A 24,513-nucleotide genomic window follows, 5' to 3' on the forward strand; every position below is an offset into this window, starting at 1 on the left:
ATTCCCTTGAATTCTATGAGGAAGCTTTAAGATAGTCAAATCATAGAATAATTTAGGATGGAAAAGAGCCATTGAGTCCAACCACTCACCTAACACTGCCAAGTTCACCACTAAACAATGTCCCTAAGTACCACACCTATACATATTTCGAACACTTCCCTGGGCAGCCCAATGYTTGACAAGCAAATCACTTTTCCCTTAGGTTTCTTGCCAAAGAGGTGGCCCACTCATTTGGAGATTGGACTCAAATTTTTCCTTATTTCTATTTAAATTTGGCTYTTTCAATCTTCTAGCTATAACATACTAGGAATAGCTTTCAAATTGAACCATTCACRCTTAGTATTTTCTCTCTGCAAACGTTAACTATACTTATTCAAATCACCTCAAGCTTTCTGAGAAATTAAAACAATTAATTTCCTAAGACATTATTCTAATTTTTAAATTATTTTTGTGGCAACATTCTGTACAGATTTTAGGTTACACAAAACAAACAAAAAAAAAAAATCAAACTTCAAAATCAAATACAGCCTTSTAATACCAGTCTCAGTCAATGCTATTTACAGAAGTATAATCGTCACCTCTCTACTCCAAGGATCAGGCTAGCCCTCTTTACCACAGCATTAAACAAATCTCATGCTATTCTATTCCAGTCTGACCCCTAAATCCTTTCCAGATTCACTGCTTTCTCACTGTCCCACACTACGTCTCCCATCATTATTCGTATTTAAGAAATGCTCCTAATGTTATTTACTTTTGTATTCAAACACACTTTGTCAAAAAAAAGCAAGCACCTTTTTCTCCTGACATGCCATAAGAGTTTAATATCTAGCTGAAAAATAAAGGTAGATTGCTTTCATACAGCAACAGAATACAGGCGTTGCTCAAAGGAGTGAGGATTGTGTAAAACTTTTGAACTATATGACCTCAAATTAGATAGCTCAGCTATGACAATGTATGTATGTTCTCCAAACAWGTATGTGTGTAAAACTTAGAAAGCTTTGATTCCCACTAGAAACTGCTAATTCTATATGCAGTTATATAAAGCTAACTGCAGTAGGAGAATAGTCCTTCACAGAAAAATCCTAATTTTTCATAGTTTGCAAAGGGCAACTYTTAATCATAGTCCATGTACCTTGAAGTAGGTTCTGGTTAGCCACATACAGGCAAAATGTAACATTTTTAAATAAAAACTGTGGTAACATTTTCATTCAGATAGTATTTGGTCACATTAAAAACAAACCACTACAAACTGTGAATATGAAAATGAGATCCTGTTTGCACAAGAGACAGCAAGCATTTAATAGTAATGCAATGAAACCTTTTAAGGTAAAAATACATAAAAGTTTAAAAGTCAGTAAAACTGACATAAATGAGCATCACATCCAAGAAAGCTGCCTGTGGCAAAACCTGTAATTCAATCTTCTCTATGATGCATATATATTTCCTATAAGATCAAGTTTTTGATTGGCAGGCAAAGAGGTAATAAAATCTTACAAATTAAGTGTCTTAACACTTCTAATCCAAATCCACATATAGAAGCACTCCTTRCAGCTTTAAAATACAGTTGAATTTTTAAAAGCCTCTACCTTGCTATAATTCAAATTATGAAAAAGGCATAAACTTGTTTGAACACATCTTGCCTCTGAATTTTTGTGYCACATGGGTTTAAGAATTCAGTGCAACCTCGAAGTTTCATGTTACTGGGTTCCTTTTAGTAATTAAGTATCTAAATATATTTACTACTTCACCAATTTCTTGCATAACTTTTATTAATGATTAGCACAATTTCTATACATAATTTTGATATACAGAACAAAYTATATTTAAGCTCTTTATAAATAAACCCCTTTACATAATGGATGATTCCAACACTACATGCATCCATCACCTACATTGTCAACATAGCTAAATTTCAGATTTTCTTTACTTAGACTACTGTTATAATCAAGCACATAAGGCTAGAACTACAGGAATCTGCTATTTCATAAGAAGCATATTAGAACGGTATTGTCCTAAAGAGACTCACTTGGATTTGGCCCGTTTTCTTCATAATCTTGTTCAGTCATGATTAAGGAAAATTAAGTCAGTCCCCCCTGCTGATTCTTCAGATATCAAGAATTGAAACAAGAAACTGACAGTTGCTTCCTCCCAGCTTTGTGTAAGACTTCAAACCCTGTTTCTTATTAGCACTGGATTAATCCTGAAACAAGTGATTAGGGCTACAGGCAGCATGAAGCATGCACATGACACAAACTACATCACAGTCACAGAACTCTCAAAAGAGAATTAAGCTGGAGGATTTTCATCAGCAATAAACACCCTGTTTAGTGAAATGGGAAGGATCAAGTCACTGAAACATCCCACATTTTTATCTAATAATAAATGCATGTAAAGATTTATTTCTATCAAATAAATTCACTTTAAAATACCTCTACTAAACAAATCAGTATACATTAGCAACAAGTAGCATTAACCCATTCAAAAGACCTATCTTATTATTAAAAAACCCTATTTTATGCACCAAGTACATATTAGCAGACCTTAAGCATGTTTGCCATAGCTGTAGTTTTTAAACATTGATTTAATATAGAAATAGTTGGCATTTATTCTACTTGAGATGTCACAAACAAACACTTTCAAATATAATCCTAGTAATTTTGTAAGCACTTTTTAAAAACTAGTATTTTCAAATTATAAAGGGTTCTTTTTAAGATAGGCAGCACAATTTGTTCATTCTCTTTCAAATTAAATGCCACTGTTTTCTAGTATATGTCTTAATGTATTACACATTATATACCAGCCTTAAACATCTTCATACAAACTATTTCAATTTTGTTAAATGGACGTCAGTGATAGGAACAGACTAGTTCCTCTGATCAAATCTTTCAATAACATCCAAAATCTATTTTTTCCCTGATTATAGCATCTATGTGACAAGCACGGTCAACTGTGGGAAGGCTGTAAAGGTTGAAGGGTTGACTGAAAATATATTAGACATTTCAGTGAGATTAAAGTGAGATTAACCTACACACACACACACACACACACACACACACACACATACACACACACACAACTGAGTCACCTATTCCTGGTTTTCCAATAAACAACATTTTACAGAAATTCACAACATCCATGCTTCATTAGTTACATGATGACTTCTTCGTAGATGATCAGGTTTGTCATTGGTATTCCCTGTATCTGAGCGTCTTCAATTTCAAAAAAAAWTTTCAGGAGTTAGTTCTCACATTAGTTTTTTAAAAAGAAACTGCCATAGAGAGGTAAATACTACCTATGCCTTGAAACACTTGATACAAACAGCTGCTAAGGAACAGAGAGCCAACCAACTTTACARAGTTTTGACAGGTCTATCTAGGTAGTCACCACAAATATGTGTGAAGAAAACAAACAAAATACCAAYACAAATCAAACCTAGAATTTCTTATTAACTTCATACATTGCTGCCTGCAGACTCATATTTCCTTCTCTTCTTCAACCACTTACTATCTTTTGACTACCCTTCCTTTKTAATAGTACATTACAAACACATAAAGACACAGGCACATATGCTTTCTACTACTTTATGAATATTTGAGTCAGCAGGCTGCACCCTTAACTATGTTGTTCAGTTGAAGCATTAGTTTCCATTCTACTTCCTTACTCTTCTGAATTACTGCTCTGGCTAGTCTATAATCCAGCCCCACAGCAACTCACTAATGATTTCCATTCCACATACATGAAAGTATCATATAACCAGACAATACTGAGCTACGGAATTTCAGATTATTATGAAAGACTGAAGATCATAGAGCAAGAACATCCCAGGTTACTTTTAAAACAGATGATTATCAGGTAAGTATGTGTGAATGCAAAAAAWTGTGCATTAATTGATAGGTGCCTTGCTAATAAGAATCAAAACTACTTTACTGTTGATCTGATGGCTAAACAACACACAGATGATTTCCTCAAAAAAAAAAAACAAAAACCCAGCACTGAGTCTGATGGGTCAGGTTTGTCAAGTTTTTGTGTATTTGGTGGGTTGTTTTTTTGTTTTTGTTTTTGTTTTTTTAAAGGTACTAGTGCAGTCAAGGAAAAACTTGGTTTTTAAGACAGACAACTCAATCAAAACTGTAACATGCTAGATTTCTGAACAACTGGAACAAAATAACACACTGAGCTATAYAGGCTAAGGATGAGCCAAATAAAAAGGATGCATTCTTCTCTTTTTTATTTTCACCTCTGCTCTCAACTTTACCCATCTCTCACCTGGATACAACCCTAGCCATTCTCACTTTTTGCAGCACTTACTTATCTCCAAAACATGGGAAGCATGATTTTTACCCCTGTACCAGTTTAGTTTCCTCACAGTTTAGCATGCTGAACCAGGCCAGTGAAGCGTCTAAAGGTCAAGCGCAGGAAAAAGGAAGCAAACCCAATGACATGCAGAGGAGGAATGGGAAAGAAATTACTAACTTCTCAGTCTCTTTGTCAAKGCTAGAGCAATGAGAAGGGCAAGTAATCCTCTGAGTAGCAGGCTTTTAGATGGCCTTAACTACAGCAGCTTTTAGCTGTACTAACRTTTCAGAATTCTTCAGTTTTCAGAGGAAGAACTCAAGAACAATTATTTGATTACACAGCATTCACATAACAATTCCATGCAATACCCAAAGCAACACTAAGTTGCTATATCTTTCATTTCCCAAAACTGTCAGAGTGTAGCATTTCCTCTCTTCAGGGAGTCAGAGCTCRTTGTATGATTTAAGCACAAATCAATGCCTTCCTTTTTCAGTGTTTTCCTTGCTACTTCCAATTTTACAGACACACAGAAAGAGTCATACATAACTTCATCCACTTGTTTGATATAGATCCATAATTGTATTTAAACATATCTTGCAACTGTAACTACTAATCCTGAAAACACGACTTAATCACATCAAGAATTATTTTATCTCTGACCCTTAGGGTTGTGATAAGCCACGATGAAAGTGGCAGTTCCACTCTTCCTCTCACCTTCCCAGGATTAAAAAATGTTCCAAGCCTTTCAGATGCTTTGTATATATATATATGTAGTCTAACAAATACTCTCTAACTCTGCCTGTATGTATGTTCAGTATTTTGAGATGCCATCTGAGCAAACACCATACACCAAGCCTCTCTGACTAGCTCTTCTACCAGAAGAAAATTTGTCCAGATTAACCCCGTACTATAGTCATCCATCTAGTACCAGAAACAAACTGTTGCCAGAGTTTTTTCTACTACATTTAGTCTGGAAAAAGAAGAGGCAGTTATTATAACACTTACTCATCATTTGAATATACTAAGGGAAGGCAATTATAAGTAGTATATATCTTTTATGGGTAAGTAAGGGTTTCAGAGAAGAAGGCTTTGGAAGAAAATAATCCAAATTCATCGGCTTGGTGATTTACTTATTAGCTTCCTAAAATAATGTAAACATATTGTCTGTCACATATCTGTTTTTATCTCTTTACATTCACATCCTATATCCCATGGTATTAGCCCTATTTRTCTGTCATCTGTACCACAAGAATAAGAACATTAGAATAAGGCCATTAAGAAYTGCCTTTTACAAAGCTCCATCTATTCATCTGTGATCATCATTAATCCACACACAAGCCTATATAGAAGTATCCGTTGTAACAGTGTCTAAAATGTGAACTAGCTCTCGTAGTGCTACAGCAATTCACACACCATACTTAGTAATGCTGCTGCAACACGCTTCAGAAAAAGGAAGTGTTAAGAGCCACAAGAACTACTGCTTTTCCAGCAGTCCGTTGTCATCCAAGTGAAAAACTCACTTCCCCAGCAACACTGGTAGAGAAATACTACTGCCCCTGCAGAAAGTGCTGTCCTGAGCAGACCTCACTCACGATACCCGAACTCCACCTCCGGCTTGATTCTATTCCTCCTGGAGGCTTCAGGAACGAGGACTAGCAAGAAGCAAGGATCCGAACGCTACGGCATCTCGTACCAATCACCTACTTAACCCTAGACACGGTCTCTGATGCACACGGCTGGACAAACACCTGGAACAAAGCAGGTAAAATTATGCTCTTCTCCACAGTCTGAATCTTTCCTCCTAGCTCTCTCTCTAGTGAGCTCCAACAGAAGTTAGCTTTCAAGCGAGCCTAATAGCTGGACCTCATGATCTTAAAARTCCTTTCCAACTTGAACGATTGATTCTGTCCTTTCCCCGCCTGTTGAACCGCCGTGGGCGGCGCTGCTCCCGCCCGCTCCCCGTCGAAGGCAGGAGCGGACTGATCACTCCACACCACCTCAGGCAAGAGCCGCGCCCGGCAGCGGGCTGCTCCGCTGCCTCGTCCGGAGCCGCCCGTGAGTACTTCCTCCTTACGGCCAGCGGCGCTGGCTAATGGAAACAAAGAGAAACAAGCTCTCAGCCACCTCAGGCGCCAGACTTTCCCCCTCTCCCAAAGCGCACTTCCCCMCCTGGACAGGTAGCCCCGGCACCGCCCGCTGCAGAAAGGCGAKGCGGCCGCTCCACAGTATTTAGGGGCTCTCCGGCAGCCAGCCGGCCTGCCACATGCGGCATACCCGCTCCTCCGCACACAAAAAGCCGACGATCTCTTCAGGCGTTGACCCCGGGCGCCTCCCCACTCTCTCACCAGTGCCCCGGTCCCTCTCGTCGCGCTCATCTTCCTCCTCCCGCTGCTGCCCATCCCGCTCCTCGCCCTGCGCCTCCACCGGCACCACCGTAAAGCTCGTCGGCATGGCGCAGACGGCCCCACACCCGCTGGCGCCTCCTCCCAGGGCAGCGGGCAGGGTGAGCYGGGCGCTGCCGCCTCCCTCACGTGAGAGCCATTTCCTCACGCAGCGGGGGGGCGGTAGCCGGTACCGCGCCACCTCCCCCTCACCGCTTCACTGATGACGCTGCGGCTGGAGCTTCGAAGGGAGGGGCATGGGTACGGGCCCTGGGGCATCCTCTCTTTCTCAAACCTTGCTCACAGACATCCTTGCAGCGCTAAGACCACCAGGCTGTTTCTCCTCTGATCCCACCAGACAGAAACTGCCCTCCAAAGGAAACCAGAGCTAAGCTGTAGTACCTTAATCYTCCAGATCACTGAAGGGATGACAAAATCCAGAAGGCCCAAGCAGGAGGTGTACAATCACCTTTTGGACACCTGGAGGAGAAAGTTCACTGTATGCCTTTGGACTACCAGGAAATAAAGATGGTTCCCAGAAATTTGCTCTCCCACGCAGCAGCCATGTTTTGTAGTGGACAGGTGAAYGTCCTGTGATTCAGGCTGGAGTCAGCATTTAAACTCTGACCGGAATGTGAAGCAGATTCAATGAGTCAGTGTATCAAATTAAATATCAGTGATGTAGCACTAGTGATGAGATATAGCCTGTGTTTACCTTTGACTTCCATCTCARAGGTGGTTGAAGCATCTCCACTCCAAAAGTAAAGAAAACAGATTTAGAAGCCAAAGACACTTTTCATGTCTACTGCTCTGCTACCTTCCTAGCAAAGTGCTAGAATAAATCAGAAASTGTCCATTTTTGTCAGTCTGTATCCATGTCTCTTGGAAGAGGACTCTGGTGGTTTTGTGGATCCCATACTTCATTGGGATGGAAGATATCTATGTAACATTGCAGTCTGTCTCACAGCATAAAGGCCTTCAGAGAGGGGGGTAGGGAAAGTGATTCTGGCCATGAAAGATGGCAGTGAGGTGGCAGATCTGGAGATGATGGGGCAGCAAGAAAAGGACAAAGATTCATGGTAACATTTAGAAACTTGCCAGTGGGCTTCCTGTTCAAGCATGGTGTCACTACAGTAATGAGAATAGTGGCTGCACAAAAAAACTTATGAAAGCAACTGGAATGGTTTCTTTGCTAATGATAGCAGAGCTCCAATGTTAGTGATGTTATCTGCAGAGGTAAGAATGTTTTGGGCCACTTTTAATGTTAAAGTTCATTTTGTTATGGTATGAACTTATCAAAATTAATAGCATGAAGGAATCAGATAAAATGACAAATTAGAATAATAAATGTAATTTTGAAATACATACACAAAATAATAATTTCCTYTTCAAAACAAAGACTGATTTAAGTCCAGGAGACAGCTAGTTGTTTCACAGTGACTGTGGGGGAGTGGAGCCTGGAGCTTTGTGTGTCTGTCTAGGTGGTTATTCTATCTCTTCMCTGTTATCACCAGGAGTAGAAGGGATTCTTACTTCGGAGAAGAAAGTGTACATGAGAGRGGGAGGGTCTGTCCACCMYTGGTTTTCATTGTTGYGGGTTTGGTGAGCATATTTGCACATAAATCAAATTTKTACGTTTTTGTTATTAATATTGTTGCTGTTACTCTTCATTTTCTTATCTCCTTATTGTTTCCAGTAAATTGCTCTTATCTCAACTTGTAATCTCTGCCTTTTGTATCTGCTGTAGAAGAGRAAGGGGAGCAGTTTGTGGTTTTGTTTTTAGTGGAACTACTAAATTTGCAATATGATTCCTAAACCATGACAACAGCATGCAGTGTATTARGTATGGCATCATGTATAAAGCATTGAGAAGACAATTTTCAATAGCTGATCATTTTAAAGGAACATTCATTTGGTGCCTTGAGAAGTCTATTGAAAAAAACTCATGTACAATAAAGATGAAAACTGTATCATACTGCATGCACAAAAGGTTGAGTGGGAAGCAATTAGGACTACAGCCTTCATTTTACTCCAACATGATACAATTATTTTTTGTTTAAAATAGCTAAGAGCTAAGGAAAGAGAAGTTTTGGGCCAAACTAATTTTTGATGATCAGAGGCAGCACCTCCTTTTCCAACTCTCTTCTATTTCCTCTGTCATAACCATGGAGAACCATCTGATGAAAAATATTGCTCCAGTTCAGTGGTAAATTCATATGGCTTGAGGGTTATCCCCCATTACAGGGACAACCTGTAATGTGAGASCTGTGGTGTCTGAACCTCATTAAAAGTTACTGCACAATGAGGACCTTTGACTGGGAAAAGTAACTCACTTCTTATATTTATTTGTCATTTCCTTTGAAAAAGCATGAGATAAGTAGTATTGTGGTACATGCCACGTATAGCAACAGACTACTCTGATGGTACGCATCTTGAAATAAGAAATAAAAAAAGCGAAGTAGAATAAGATTAAGACATTATATAAATCTGTCTAAAAACACAATGATGGAATCATAAAATTATGTGAGTGTTTTGTTAAAAAAAAAATTAGAATGGAAAAGCTTTCAGTTTGTGACATTCCCTGAGAATACAGAGCTCTGCACCATCACCATATTTCTGCTGGAAAGATGGAAATGCAGCAGGACAGCACCAATTCAAACAGACACAGTCAGACAGAATTTAGAAGTCATTCCTTTTGTTAACAAAAATGGATTTCAATGAATATTCTAAAACACCCYCCTAAAAATAAACTAAAAAACTGGAACACATGAAGATCTATGTAAGAAACTAGTTTATATACGAAGTATAGTAAAAGGATAAAATTAATGCTAACAATTCGGTGATTTAAAACAGATATCTATCTAAGGAAGTTAATATTACTGAGACACCAGTACCTTAAAAACTTGTACTATATTTGAGATATGAGAAATGAATCACTAGGAAAAAAATACATTTATTGTCTCAGAAAAAAAAAAGTAAAGTCAGAAATAGCAAAAAAGGAAAGAAGAATGCTTAACAGCCTATGTGACTGACAAAAATCACTAATATGACACATTTTCAAGTCATCAGGACTAATACAGTTTATGTACATGAAACTGAAAAAAAGCTAGCCACTGACTTCTTGGACTCTGGAATGCTGCATTTTTAGAAACCTTGAAATCTTTGGAAATCTTGAAAAAAACATGGAAAATTCCAAGAGAGAATAACTGTTCTCATCAATATTGAGTCATCAATACTTAAAAAGAAGAAAAAGAGTGACTCAGGAAAGTCACTGGTTTAGTGATAGCTAGCTGGTTTAATGATAATTTGGTTCTGAGGAACGGTAATCATTATCTGTAGATTTTAGGGGACAAGATAACTTGTCTGAACAGTTAAAGTTGTTCTGGTGTTACAGTCCACATGAAAAATAGCCAAGGCATTTGATTTGGTACCAACTGAAATTGCTATGGAATTTAACTGCATATACTTCCCATATATTTCAAATCTGCTTTCTGAAAGATCTCAAGCTGCTAGTAGAAGCAGAAAAAAAAATAAAGCATAAAATAGGGAACAAGGAAGATTAGGATATTCTCACACACTTATCTCACCAGCCATTTAGATTTTCTAGTAAAGTCTGTAGGTGACAATGATTGSAGAAAGTAATGGCAGAAAATGTTTGTAATCTGAATTGAAAAGATAATGGCCTTATAATGCAGTCATAAATACATCTAAGGATCAAGACTACAAGAAGTGAAAATTTGTCTTGGGAAGCAGTAACTCCAGAAAAGATACAGTGTAGCCCAAATTGAGTCTGACACGTTTTTAGTTTGACCTTTGCCAGATCTTGACTCTTGAGGAATTTGTGTCTTTTACTGTGACTAAAATGCAAGCCAGTTTATTGGTTTTGCTTGGCCCAGTTTTTGGAAGTGGGGGGGCTAAAAAGATKACTTCTGTGAGAAGCTTCTGGARGCTTCCACCATGTCCWGCAGAGCCAATTTCTGTTGGCTCTGAGGATGATGGACATGCCACTGACCAAACCTGGGCCCATTGGAGATGGTGGTTACCCCTCTGTGAAAACATATTTAAGAGGAAATCAAAACAAAGGGGACACAGTAGTTTTGCCAGTGGAGGAGGCTGAGAATGTGTAAGGGAATGCRGACACCAAGGTCAGTGTAGAAGGAGGGGGAGGAACTGCTCCAGGCTCCAGAGCTGGGATTCCTTTGCAGGCCGTGGTGACGACCATGGTGGAGCAGGCTGTCCCCTTGCAGCCCATGGTGACCATGGTGGAGCAGGCTGTCCCCCTGCAGGTGACCATGGTGGAGCAGGCTGTCCCCCTGCAGCCTATGGTGACCATGGTGGAGCAGGCTGTCCCCCTGCAGCCCATGGTGACCATGGTGGAGCAGGCTGTCCCCCTGCAGCCCATGGGGTCCACAGAGGGTGCAGAGATCCACCCGCAGCCCGTGGAGGAGGGAGGTCCCCACGCTGCAGTGGGCGGATGCCGAGAAGGGGCTGTGTCCAGCAGGAGACCTATGGAGAGAGAGGCCTTGCTCCCGAGATGGAACAGCCTGGCCTTAGGCTTGCAGCCAGTGGATATGGGACCCCACGGTGCAGCAGTTCTGGGATGACTCTCTGCGCATGGGGGGACTCACGATGCAGCAGATGTGTGTGGACTGCTGCTTGTGAGAGTGGAACCACGCCGGAGAGGTTCACCGAGAACTGTCTCCCGTGGGAGGGACCCCACGGAAACGCAAGGGAAGGACTCCTCTCCCTCAGTAGCCGCAGAGGATCCGGTGATGAACTGACCAACCCCACACCCTGTTCACCCCCGGCTGCTTTGTACTGTTGGTGGGAAGMGGGGGAGGGAGTGGGGAGAAGATCGGTGTTTTTTGAGGATTTTATTTCTCATTCTCCTCCTCTGACTTTGTTAGTAATAAATTCACTTCATAATTTAAGTGGTGCCTGTTTTGTCCATCAAGCGTTTCCTCCCTGCTCCTTATCTCAACTCATGAACCCTTTTGTTAATTTTTTTTCCTTCGCTCTTCTCTGCCCAGTGGTGGTGGGGGAGAGCGAATGAGCAGGTGTTGTGGGTGCCTCGCTTTCAGCCAGCATTCCAAACCACAACAGCCAGCTGCACTGTGCTTTTTATTTCCTGTCTAACAAATGATTTCCAGAGTCTTGTGCACCATACCAAGTGGTACTGTTCTTAGATTTTGTTTGTTGCCTACTTGCCCATCCTTAGTGAGAGAAGAGGGGTGTCACAACCACCCATTACTTGATTCCTTACAGTCTGTTACTTCTCGCTTCTAGAACACAGCTTGTGTTAGCTCATTGCAACGAACTAACTTTGTGAGAGCTAGAGAGTGTCAATTACCCAAGTGTTCATGCCGAGGGCATTTCTGCAGAGATAAGCAAAGTATCATATTGCATGTCTGTATTGCATTCAGAGTGCATGGAAATAAAATTCTATGAAGACCTAATGAAATTAATTGCCAACACAGTCAATTCAAGTAGTGAACCATTGCTTTTTAGGCAGGTTGAACAAGACCACAGTGGTGTATTCACACTGTTGTGTGAATATGGAATAGCCAGCARCAGCTCCAGAAACACTGTCTAACATCTCCATTATTAAAGAAATTGGTTCAGTCTTCCAGGGTTARAGCATGCTGATGGAAGAGCACAAACTGGTACGAAGGTGGAATGCTACTGAAATTAACAGCATGCAGCTTGGTTGACTCCTCATATAAATAATAAACACATTGATAAGAGAACACTCTGGAGGATCCTTCACTGGATTATTTAGGAATTTGTATTCACTACAGTATGAAGCATGTTAGGATACCATCACAGAACCAAAACCTGTGTATGTATAATTATTAAACAATAGTTGCAAAATTAGTGGCAAGTACTTTTACTTATAAAAGGCTTGGAACACAACTATTTTCAAAAACTATTCCTCTATTCAGTAGATAAATGAACCTTTGCTTACCAAAGCAAAGTATCACATATATTTACAATGCCAGCATATTTACTGAGTAATGATACGACAGAACATGTGTTGATATCACAACACAGGTTTCTAATGAGATTGAAATTTGCTTTAATGAGTCGCTTTTCATTAAATGCACATCCTTGACTGTACTTGCATTGCTAGCAGAGCAATGCTGTTGACTCATGGGCAGGCTTTGCATGACAATTTTATCTTTCAGCAGACTCCTGTGGCTACTGTAAAAAGAGCCAAGAGTTGTAATTGTTTGCTAAAGTAAAAAATCCAATGGCTGAGCTTTGTAGAAATCCTCAGACTGAGTTGGGCCTGTCATAAGTTTATATGGTGATAGTTTATGGTATTTTTTAGTCCATGAGGCTGGGCAGACCCCTAAGGTGCTGTGACATATAGCTGCATTTCTTAAATTTGTAGCTTCAGTTTACTCTATAAAAACCTGAATATTGTCTATTTTGTTGTAAAGATGAGAAGGACAAACAACAAAGCAAAAATGAGTGTACATGGTCCTCTCTGGCGCTGGCACCCGGAATAGGCATTCTGCCTTTCTAGACAGTAACTTACAGTGGTCAACAAAGGAAGTTTCCAAAGTGCAAGACATAGCAGGCAGACAAGCTGACAAACTTCCCAAAAAGTAAGGAATAAAGATTGTTGCAAGGACCAGGAGACAATAATCAGTGATTAGAAGTCACAGAAAAAAATAGATGCAAAGAAACCACATGATGTATTTTAACTCCAGGAATGCCTTATGTTGTTGCTTAATTGTCCAGCAGGATCRTTGAAAAGGCCACAGTAGGCAAATTTCTTTTGAGACCTTAGATTGTTTTGTTCCTACCAGCAGAGCTGAATTTCCTCTGTTTGGAGAGTGATCTTACATGACTTAGTATCCTCATTTATGAAGAAACTTATCAAAGAAAGCTATTGTTTCCATCCTTTTCCATCTTAGTGATATCTAAAACTTGTTCTCAAAACCCTAAATGTACTAATATGCCTAAGTTGTGCTGACCAGCCTCACCTGAGACACTTCTACCTTCATGATCTCTGTCCCTGGATCAGGGSACTCCCTTTAAAGTTCAGGCCTGGGCCTTCTGTCCCTGTGTGATCTATGGAATAGATGTACTTGCTTTAAGTTCCATCACAGCCGTGCTTCACCTTGAGCTTTGTTATCCAGAGCCTGGCCTGCTTGTCTCACTTGGGCACAGTGGAACCAGTCTCTGGCTGGAAAAGCTCCTACCCTACTAGCTTTTGTTACTGTGGTTTGGCTTCTTTCYCAAAGGCAGCAGACAGGCCTGAGTGTTCCTTGATGTTCTTCGGAATGAGCCCCTGAATAACTTGCTCTACCCTTGAAGTTTGCCCTTAGTGTGAGAGGCCGCACTGAATGACCTCCAAAGTTTCTTCATACACTACTTCCTTCTGATTTTGTAAAAATGCCACCAGCAACCTAATCAACAAGGCACAACAGAATTTGCTTTTTAACAAAGCAAAAGAATAGAAGGAAACTAGAAAACTTGGTAAAATATCTGTTGCCTCCAGCCTCTACTTCTTTTCTACTTTTGCCTCAGTGTCCTTATTGTGTGGTGTGGGGGTATAACAAAACCTAGCTCTTGTAGTTTGCCATGCGATATAGGAAACACTAATAGAATATTAATAAAAACAGATTCCATGTAGGGAAGTGTTAACAGCCTGCGTGGGGGGAAAACACCATGTCCTTGGCTGCCTTGAGAAAAAGAGACTGGAATGTAGAATTGATAATGCAGGTGGCTTACAATTATAAACATTACTAATACTGTAGCTTTTGCAAACTCACCAATCATATACTGATTAGTTATTAAACAGCTGTCTCTTAACCAATGTATGTTTGACACAAATGTATGCACTGGTTGCTAAAGTGGATAAAAGAGGCCTGTCTCAGAATAACGGGGTTACTTTTTGTGTGTGTGTATATGTGTGTCGTTGTGTCTGTTATTTTGTGTCCGCTTTCTGGCCAACAGCGACAATTCCATATTTCCTGGATATAAAAYAGAATGAGAGTCATCTCCCATTATGCAAAAGGCTAAGCCTGTGTTATGGTGCATATAACAGCACTGCTGTCTTAGAACTCTGTGAGCTCTAATTTCTGTTCATTCTTGTTGCATTGTTCAACACCACTTGCAGAATTAACTTTTCCATGCTTTCCCTCTCTGTCCACTTGACATATCATTCACTTACTCCTTGAGCTGAGAGACTGTTGTGTGTAAAAGATGCCAAAACTTGGAGATGCACCCTTAGGGTATGCATAGTCAATTTTTCTGACTTGCACTGTCTGTGCCAGCTGGAGCAAGTTATAGTAATTACAGAAATGGTGAAATAAACCACTTTTACTGACTATAAAAGACTGCAATACAAGACTTTAGAGGCTGAAGTAGGGAAAACATGTTTGCTTACACTAGCATAATTTTCACATACACCTGTTCCTCTTTGTCATTGCTGAATCATAGCACTGGGGGAGACAAAACAGAGAGGTAAAACATCGTAAAAGTATTTTAAAAAATTGTATCTCTTGAAGTTGTTCTCTGAAAGAATGAATACCCTCTCAGTCCTTTCAATGGCACCTGCTAACAGACACAGTTGAGCTAACTTGCAACATAAGCACTGTAGGTTAATCATTGCCAAGATTTAAATGAATTGTGAAACTAGTTTCATAATGCCAAGTAAGTGAGGAGAACATAGAATCATAAGGGAAAAGTGTAAGGAGTTCCTTAAAGAACRATACTTTGTCAAATGAGTAGCAGGTAAAAACAATAAGACGATACAATAGAAGTTAATGTTATTTTTACTTTAATATGACTTTGTTTTAACTGTGTTTTATTATTCTGCTGACATAGAATACTTGGCAGAAAAAAAAAAAACAAAAACCAACTTTGTATAATCCAATTACATTGCTTTTCTTCCAAAGGAAAATTAGGCTCAACTCAATGCTAGGAGTCCCTCTGCCCAGTGAGAGCACGTCACCACTGAGCAGCAACACTGTATAGTTCCCTGACATGCCCTCCTTGGAAGAGTGAGTTCTCTGCTGGACAGTATAATATATAATTTTCAGTAGGAAGGGTGAGGAGCAGTTTCTTGTATAGTTATTAAGGATATTATTTTGGACATGGCAAATAGCACAGTTGAATCCTTTCAGGCAATTAATGCTTAAAATCTCCCTGGAGTACTCCAAATAGCACATTATTATGCTAAAACTTGGTGTTTCACCTTCTGTTTTTAATTAACTGACTAGTGACTGTTAAATGGCATATTCTTTAATATGTCTGCTGAATGAGGACCCTCAGAGGGCATGGGCAAAATTAGGACCTTCTTTACTTTGTCTGAAGTGAAGTGAATCTACACAAACAAGCTAATACTGATCAATTATATCTCAATATAGAGACAAAATATCTTTTATGTGCCAGGAAGCTAGCCAACATAATGATCTTGCAAACCAATAGAAAACTGTTAATCTAGATGAGGACTTTCTGTAACCTATAATAGCTACAGTTACAGCTTCAAATTTGAATAGACTAAAATTATGATACACCTTGTCATGCTGAAATACTAACTAGCATAACTTATTCTCTTTGTAGAATTGTGTTTAACTAAATATCGTAAAATTTCATATCTCTATTAGATTTACTGTATATTAGAACTAATAATTTTCACAATATTTGGGAATACATAATTTCTGTGGGGTTTTTTAACATGCCTCAGTGTTTCTATACTGTTGTATACTATCACCCAGTGGAATACAGTTGGACAGAACCTATCAGAATAGTCTGATAAAGCATGCTTAAATAGCACCTTTCCAACTAAGAACCAAGGGACATTTTTCACCCAGGTTTGAAGCACAGAAGCARCTGGTGCTGAAATGACATCTTTTGGTAACCAAAGAGCATAGAAACAAGAGCCAGGCTTTAGAAGAGATATTTTTTTTTAATTTAACTGTGATTCAGTGACACAGACAGCAGTGGTGAATTCCAGGAAAACAGCTTAGGTYGTGCCTGCTATATGGACTTTGATCACACTTATCTAGAGACTGTGTGCTGCAAGCTAACTGACTAAGAAATCCTAATTGATTTTAGAAAAACTGTCTACATTTCTACAACAACCTGTTCTCACAGCTTTTCTTTAGAGATAAGCTCTCAACATCAGCCAGTTTTGCCTTATAGAAATAAAGCTTATGCTGTAATGCGAAGGAAAGTCCTGATTTGAGTTGTACCATCCTTAAAAGCATTACACTTTGAACTGTCTTCTAAATGGAAATTTGGAAAATTGTATGAAAAGGCTGTGGGCTGAGAAAAGCCTTGTATCTCTTCATGAAATATGACCAGGTTTGGAGCCAAGAAAATGGCCCCAGTCAAGGAAGCTATACATAATTTTGAACTAGGATGTGTTAACTTCTAGCTCATCACTCTGCTACATAAGAAAAATCTGGAGAGAAAAAAATGTCCTAAATCACTCCCACTCTAGAAATACTGGAGTATATCTTTAGTAAGAGCTGATTGTTCATCCTATCAAAGCCAGAGAAACAGTAAGTCATATCAGAGAAAGGAGTCAGAAACTGCTCAATTAGCTCAGAAACCACTACAAGATCCCCCCTTAAACACAGACTTTGTGAAAAAGACATAGTCTCACAATGAATAAAGTAGAGCATAGGTGAAATAAACTGTCCACAAGAAAGATTACATACAATTAGACTGGGAAGAATCAATTATCATAATTATATAGCATGTATTTGGGCTTGAACTGATAGAAATGAGTGACTTTCTCTCTAGCTCAGACACTAGGAAACCTGGAAAAGCCAGGGAATGGATGCAGCTTTGATCCAAATGAGGGCAGGGAAGAAAGGGAGAACAGTTGCAGGGTTAAACCTGTGCCCTTCTGATGGTATTCCTGAAATGTGTAGATTCCATCATTTTTTTTGAGACACTGTTGCAAGACCATTGTCTACAGATTTTACACTGTTCAAATAATGTAATATTAGTAGTAATAATAGAAGTCTAGGAAGGTAATCTCCCTAAAACATACGGGAACACTAACAAGTTAGAACATGCAGGAGGACTATGTCCAAGTCTTACAAGGCCACCAAGAAATCCCCAAGCAAGCTCTGCCCATCAAAGAGGCTAGTCCTGTAGGGCTGATCAAGAGACCCTGTGTACCTTGACCAGGCTGGCAGTTCCTGGGGTAGCACTTGGGCTTTGCACTGTACTTTCTGCAAGATACAGGCAATATTGCACACTAAAATTGAAAAACACAAGAAAAATGCCTACTTTGGGAGAATGTGTAGATGTAGGTGGGGATCATGGGCACTTTGGTGCTGGCTAAAATATTTGCAAGTTTCTTAACAGACTAGAAGCTGGGGTGCAGAGGAGCATAGGTAGGACAGCCAGCATCCTGCTGCTAACTCCATTGGAAAAGCATAATTTGGAACATACATCTCACTTCTCTGCATACRCTTTATATCATCAAAAACATAGCACTTTCCTGCCTCTAGTTTCTTTTAACATGGGTATGAAAGCACATGGCTTGTGTGCTGCTTTGGCTGGGATAGACTCATTTTTTTTCACAGTGTCTTGTGTGGGACTAGGTTTTGGATTTATGCTGAATACAGTGATGATAATAGAGATGTTTTTGTTATTGCTAAGCAGTGCTTACACAGAGCCAAGGACTTTTCTCCTTTTCATAGTGCCACACTGGTAATGAAGTTGAAAATGCATGGGAAACTGGGGGAGACACAGCCAGGACAGGTGACCCAAACTGACCAAAGGGATATTCCAGACTATATGACATCATGCTCACTATATAAAGCAGGGGGAGAAGAAAGAGAGTGGGACACTTAAGAGTGATGACATTTGTTTTCCCAAGTAACTGTTATGCATTATGGGGCCCTGCTTTCCTGGAGGAGGATGAACACCCTGCCTGCCCTTGGGAAGCACTGAATTCCTTGTTTGGTTTTRCTTGTGTGTGTGGCTTTTGCTTTCCCTATTACACTCTATATCTCAACCCATGAGTTCGCTCATTTTTACCTAAGTCTCTCCCTGATGCCACTGGTAGGGRAGTGAGCAAGTGGCTGTGTGGAGCTTGGTTGCTGGCTGGGGTTAAACCATGACAATTTTTTTTGGCATCCAAAGTGGGGCACAAAGTGTTCAAGATAATGACGGATATGATTAGGATGTGCTAGATTGAATTTATAACTGTTAGTGCTCCTGTGCTTGGCATGGGGCTCCCTTGCATGACTGTTTATGTCTAGTGCTCATTAATGGCTGTTTTTTGCTTTTGCTGCTTGCCRTGTTGCTGTACTGCTTATCACCTCCCTGTATTGTGCCTAGGATCATTTTGGTAACAGCCCTGGTGATGTGCCTGCACTGGCAGATGGCCAGGATGTTGCTGCTTGTTTCTGTGCTGCTGTACTGGACAGGCTGGAATTCCAGTGTGAACTTGACCTGAATGGACTATGACATGAATGAGTCCATGATGGAGCACAGCCATGGAGGACCCTAAGCCCAAGCAGGTGAATGCCTGAAGAAGGCTGTAACCCATGAGATGCTGTGATGAAGCAGGTTTGCTGTCAGGACTTGTGACCTCATGGGCAACCCCACTGAACAGTTACCAAAGAACTGGAGCTCATGGAAAATACTCACATTGGAGAAGTTCAAGGACTGTCTCCCATGGCTGTAGCCCCACATTGGAGCAGCAGCAACAAAGATTTCCTCACAGCCCATGAYGAAGACCATRGTGAAGCAGCTGTCTCCTGCARCCCATGCAGGACTGTGATGTRGACTATACTAATAGCAGACTCTAGCAGGTACCCTTTGTTGTTAGCCAGGCTGGGGACAAGGGGAGGAGTTCATTGCAATGTTAAACAGTATAACCTAACCAAAAAAGGACTAGGGATGGAGATTGTAATGGATATATATTTAAATACTTGTAAACTATGATTTGAATTGTGTGGTAGGGGAGTTAATACAGCAGGAACCACCTGCAGCAATGGAGAAACCTTGCAGGAATCAGTGACCTGACCTGAGCTGGTTTTGGTGCCCAGTAACAAGCAGCAAGAGATAGAGCCCCAAGTAATTAACTAAATGAATTCAACAGATGTTTTGCATACATTATAAATATATTTTGCTGGRGTGGTCTATAGACTAAGGGAACAATGTCTGTGTATTATACCAAATAATGGGAAAGGGGAGTAGTTAATCAGGTTGTATGGAATAGTGTGAAACCTGAGTAGAAGTCCCACTTTTCTGCATACACTTTATATCATCAAAAACATAGCACTTCCCTGCCTCTTGTTTCTTTTGCCACAGGGATGAAGCACAGGTTTTGTTTGGATTACAGACTTATCCATAACACTTTTCACTTTTTTAGCCTTTTTATCTGTGATGTTTTCCATGCAAACTTTGCATTTCTCATGAAAAAAAATCATAGCCAAATTAAGTTTGTTTTTTAATAACCAGATCTTGTGCTTCTGCAAACATTCCTAAACATCAGTCTGCAGATTGGGCAAGTTATTTCACATTCACATTAACTGCAGAGTTGCGTGATAAGAAGAGCTGACAGTATGTAGTTATRGACAGTTGCCACCTGTAATACAAATACAAGCACAAAAATTTCCTACCTTAAGTAACATTCTGACATCCCTAAGCCTGTGATAATTTTGATCATATGAAAGGAGGAAGTAAGTCTTGGGATATCTATGATGATTGTTTGGCTTCAAATACCCCAACATTTTTCCCCCTAAGATACAACGTGCAGTGGGTCTTCAGGCAAGGAGATCTCAATCAATATGAACTTCCTATGCACAGGCCACCCCACTTGTGAGGCCATTCKTTTGCACCAATTAACATATGTACATCAGATCTCTCACTTTTGTAAGTCCTGTGAGACTCTCAGCAAAACAAAGGTTATTGTTACCATTATTTAACTCAATTAAAAAGTACCTCTTTTGTCTATGATTTTAAAATGGCAGGTGAACATCCTGTATTTCCAACTCCTTTCATAGTAATGACAGCCAAGGGGAAAGTCTGATCAAAACCACAACTCATTTACTCTGAAGAGCTACCGATGCAGTCTAAAATTCTCTCTGCTTTCATATTGCTTAAATTAGTTGTCGAAGAATATGGATGATTGTACCTGTTGACAGCTTTAAGATGAAGCTGAACATAATCACCGGGTTTGAATAGTTGGCATGAGTGGTTAAAATATTTAATATCATTCCAATAATGATACCTAAATGATAGCCCAAATTTACAAATCTGTATTTTTCTACATATTGTCTAGCTCCAAGCACCTGGACTTGCCATCAATATTGCTGCACACCCTCCATGGATGCCTCCTGCTCTAACTCCTCTGGTACATTTGGGTGTATAAGTAACACTGAACTTTCAAATAACCCCTCAGAACTWGTGTGTGCTGCCAGTGCCCTGTCCTGGTAGACATACTCATTGTGAACTTGTTCACAAYGGGCATAGCCCCCTGTTCTATAAGGTGAACAAAGTATCAATGGTGTTCCTTCGAARAGCTCCTCTTCTTTCCTAGCAGGACACATATCCACTGCCCAGCAGAYTCAGAAAAGCAGTTTACACTTGGACTTACACTTGCCATAAACACCCTCTTGCATGAMACAGATTTTTTAGTCTTAACTAATGAGCAGTCTTTGTTGTAACAGTGTTATATGTTTTGCTAGGCCAAGAGTATTTGCAACACCAGCATTTTTATGCCTTCCACCTTGCCTGCTACTCCTCCATACCCAATAACAACCATGGTCTTCAGCTCTGCAAAAGCCCCACTATTTTTTTGGCAGCCTTGGCTTTTCAGATGTAACTGTGGTCTCAAGACCATGTGTTTGTCTGCATTCCAGATACTTGGTCTTGTTGCTTCCACAGTAATAAAGCTTGTTACTTCTACAGTAATAATAATACTGCTAACAGTACATTGTTTATTTAATTCTAAGTCTTCTGCTTTTCATTTGAAACATAAAACAAAATCACAATCTTTCAGCACAGCTATTAATAGTCCTACAAGTTATCATCTCAACAGCTGAGTGTGAAGGGTGCTTCCCCACAACGAACATTCTCAGAATTAAACTTGAAATTCAGTTCATGACCCTGGCTCATGTGGTCTTTTATGAAAAGCCCTTTGGGCTCAGGCTGCCTACTCATGTCTCATAAGGACTTCTGTAAAACATACAGCTCTCCTTCTGTGACAGTCTGGCTTTTCAGCCCCAAGATGGCCCTGTGTCGTGGCATACGCTACATGTAGTATTAATACCCATGACAGCAAATTTAAAGCATTTCATAAGATTGCTAATTGAGTGCAAATGTCTGTTCTCTAATTTCCATAATAAGAGTAAGGAATTTGTCCTGGAGTTCCCCTCTCTGTGTATTCAAACAATACTACTTGTCTTCTGTTGCCCTGTAAATATCAGAAATCCAGCCACAATTCTACTGTGCTGCACAACAAATAGAAAGTCATTAGGACAATGCAAAACATGAACAGTCTTTTGAATTTGTTAATTCTAGCAGTGGGCTCATTTGCCCTGAAACTGCACAAACTTTTGAGCAACCACTGTGCCTGGCCTTAGAACTTAAATCTCAATAGATTTAAATCACATGGGATTTATCAATAGTTCTACAACTACMGGAATTTATGAAAGATGTTTAGTGAAAGGAACAGTATCTCACATAGGATCCACTCCGTCATCTCTGGCTGCTCTGCAAGAATAGAATGGAATTTATTTCTACAGTGAGAGGACAAATGGTAATCAACTGGAATTCACTGGTCCCCCTAATACTCATTGGTCTTGATGAACAAAATTTTCCCTCTAAGGGGCCTTGTTTTTTGGTTTTTTTTTTTTTTTGTTTTTTTGTTTTTTTTTTTTTTTTTTTTTTTTTTTTTTTTTTTTTTTTTTTTTTTTTTTTTTTTTAATAAGTTGTAACTCTGTGCTATTACCTGACACACTGTCCACCTTAAAACCAGGAAGTCTTCTGGTACTTGACCCAAGAAGCACTTTGTGCTTCTCCTGGACTAACCTGTCAGGAGGACTCAGTCCCCRCCGCAAAAAAAGACTTCTAAAAATCCCCTGAATTGTCAGTGTATCTGTATCGCATTCTCATCCACTCTTCTGTGAATTAGCTTACACTTTAAAGCCAGACAGACTCTTGTTGAGCGTCCACCTCACATTTGTCAAGGGAGGGAGGTTTCACCAATGGTGCCTCATCGAAGTGTAACAAACATAATGTAAAGAGCCTGGAGCAATGGAACAGCCCTGTTTCTTCCATCTTCCCATTGCCTACCATGCAAAACTTCACCTTTGGTGCAATCATGAACTTCAAGCATAACTCACCCATATTTCTCCATTCATCAAAGTTTTTGGTCATTAGTTCATACCTGCCTAAATCTCTCATTCTTATTTCAAGCACTTTTGTCCCTCAGCATGCCACCAGAATGTCTGCCCACACTTCCAAAATGCCTGGGCCAGTTTAATTTGTTTTTGAAATGTGTTGCTGGTTGCTGTCCTGCCTGCATTGTGCTCAGACATACTGTATGCATCCCTTTCCTCACTTTGTCCTGCTCTCTTCTCATCACTGTGAGACTAYTTCCTCCCAGAAACACAGCAAAGTCTGATTTTCTGCCCTTGTAGCAAAAAATGTCAGAGCAACATTTTYTGCATTCCATGTCACTACCTTATCTGAATACCTAATGAACTCCTGGGCTGCTGGAGTGACAATGCCTTCATTCCTGAGAACATACGCTACCCCTCCTGCTTTATTTCCTTATCTCATCAAAAACTGCTTTTTCCTGGCTATCTTACACACTTAGACYTATTCTGGGGAAGCCAACCTCAACAGTACCATGCATATGACTCCAGACCAGTTTCCAGGGTCACACATCATACAGACTATATGCTGCCTTCCTTACTATCTTCCATCTTCAAGCAYAGAGAAATCAATCACCCTCATCAAACCCTTCCAGTGTTTTCCTCTTTTGGGCAATCTGTATGACAAAAGACTGCCAGGTATAAAACAATCTTCCATGAACTCAGGAATAAAAATTACCAGTCATGACCTGAGTCCATGTTTTTTTCTCTCTCCTGCTCAATCTGTTTTCCTAAAATCTCTCCTGTCCCAGATTCATTCCCACTCTGCACCTGCAATGGCCAAACTTCCCACCTAGTAACAATCAGGGAATCTAGTATCTAGAGCAAGTAAAGAACACTACTGACATTACTGGTGGATTGYATTTGAACTGAACAACCAAAGAGGAATAGCCAGTGTGCTATGGAGTGATTCCAAAATTGCACTCTTCAGCTGCAACATTAGCAGAAGAAAGGCAAACKCATAGCTCTAAATGTTCACAGTTGTAGTTTATATTGATAGTAATTTCTTTTACATTACTACATTTTCAATTTATAAACTTGAATAAAGTTTTGAAAAATATTTTACAGGGTACCAGTTTTTTGTTTATATTCATGTGAAGAGGAACAAATCTGCCATTTCACTATTTTAGAAATAATTTTGCTTCTGAAAACAAGCCTTTTTAGAGCTTTGTGTTATTCCACAGAACAAAYGGAGACCTTTCTTCAATGTTTTTGATGAGAGAAACTGTTCAGCCATTAAAASTATGTCCTCATTAAGGAATTAAATATCAGGTAATACTTAAAGAATGCTTTATTAATATCAGAGTAACAAGAGCTCTGACTTCAAGCCAATGTGTTTCTAAATTATTTCAATTTTATACATTCTTTGATGCAAAAGAAATATTATGAAGCACTAATTTTTTCATTCACTTAGAATAAATGTTACAATTTGCTGCTCTTATTGTCATCCTCCAAATGAATATTTG

General features: G+C 39.7%; 1 protein-coding gene across 3 annotated transcripts in view; it reads right to left on the reverse strand.

Moving 5' to 3' along the window:
• The window catches only part of LOC130574306 (solute carrier family 12 member 7-like), a 63,870-nt gene extending 57,006 nt beyond the window's left edge, over nucleotides 1–6,864 (reverse strand). The window contains exon 1 of one of the 3 annotated variants that reach the window (XM_057367462.1): nucleotides 6,642–6,864. In XM_057367462.1, the coding sequence (XP_057223445.1) occupies nucleotides 6,642–6,747 (106 nt within the window). In that variant the 5' untranslated portion in view covers nucleotides 6,748–6,864. The remainder of the gene's footprint in view (nucleotides 1–6,641) is intronic. The other 2 variants (XM_057367461.1, XM_057367463.1) reach the window with 2 other exon arrangements.
• Nucleotides 6,865–24,513: the final 17,649 nt, after the last annotated feature.

The sequence above is a fragment of the Malurus melanocephalus genome, unplaced genomic scaffold (genome assembly GCF_030028575.1).
Source record: "Malurus melanocephalus ecotype Western Australia unplaced genomic scaffold, MMel_1.1 scaffold_79, whole genome shotgun sequence".
In the NCBI taxonomy this organism is placed as follows: domain Eukaryota; kingdom Metazoa; phylum Chordata; class Aves; order Passeriformes; family Maluridae; genus Malurus; species Malurus melanocephalus.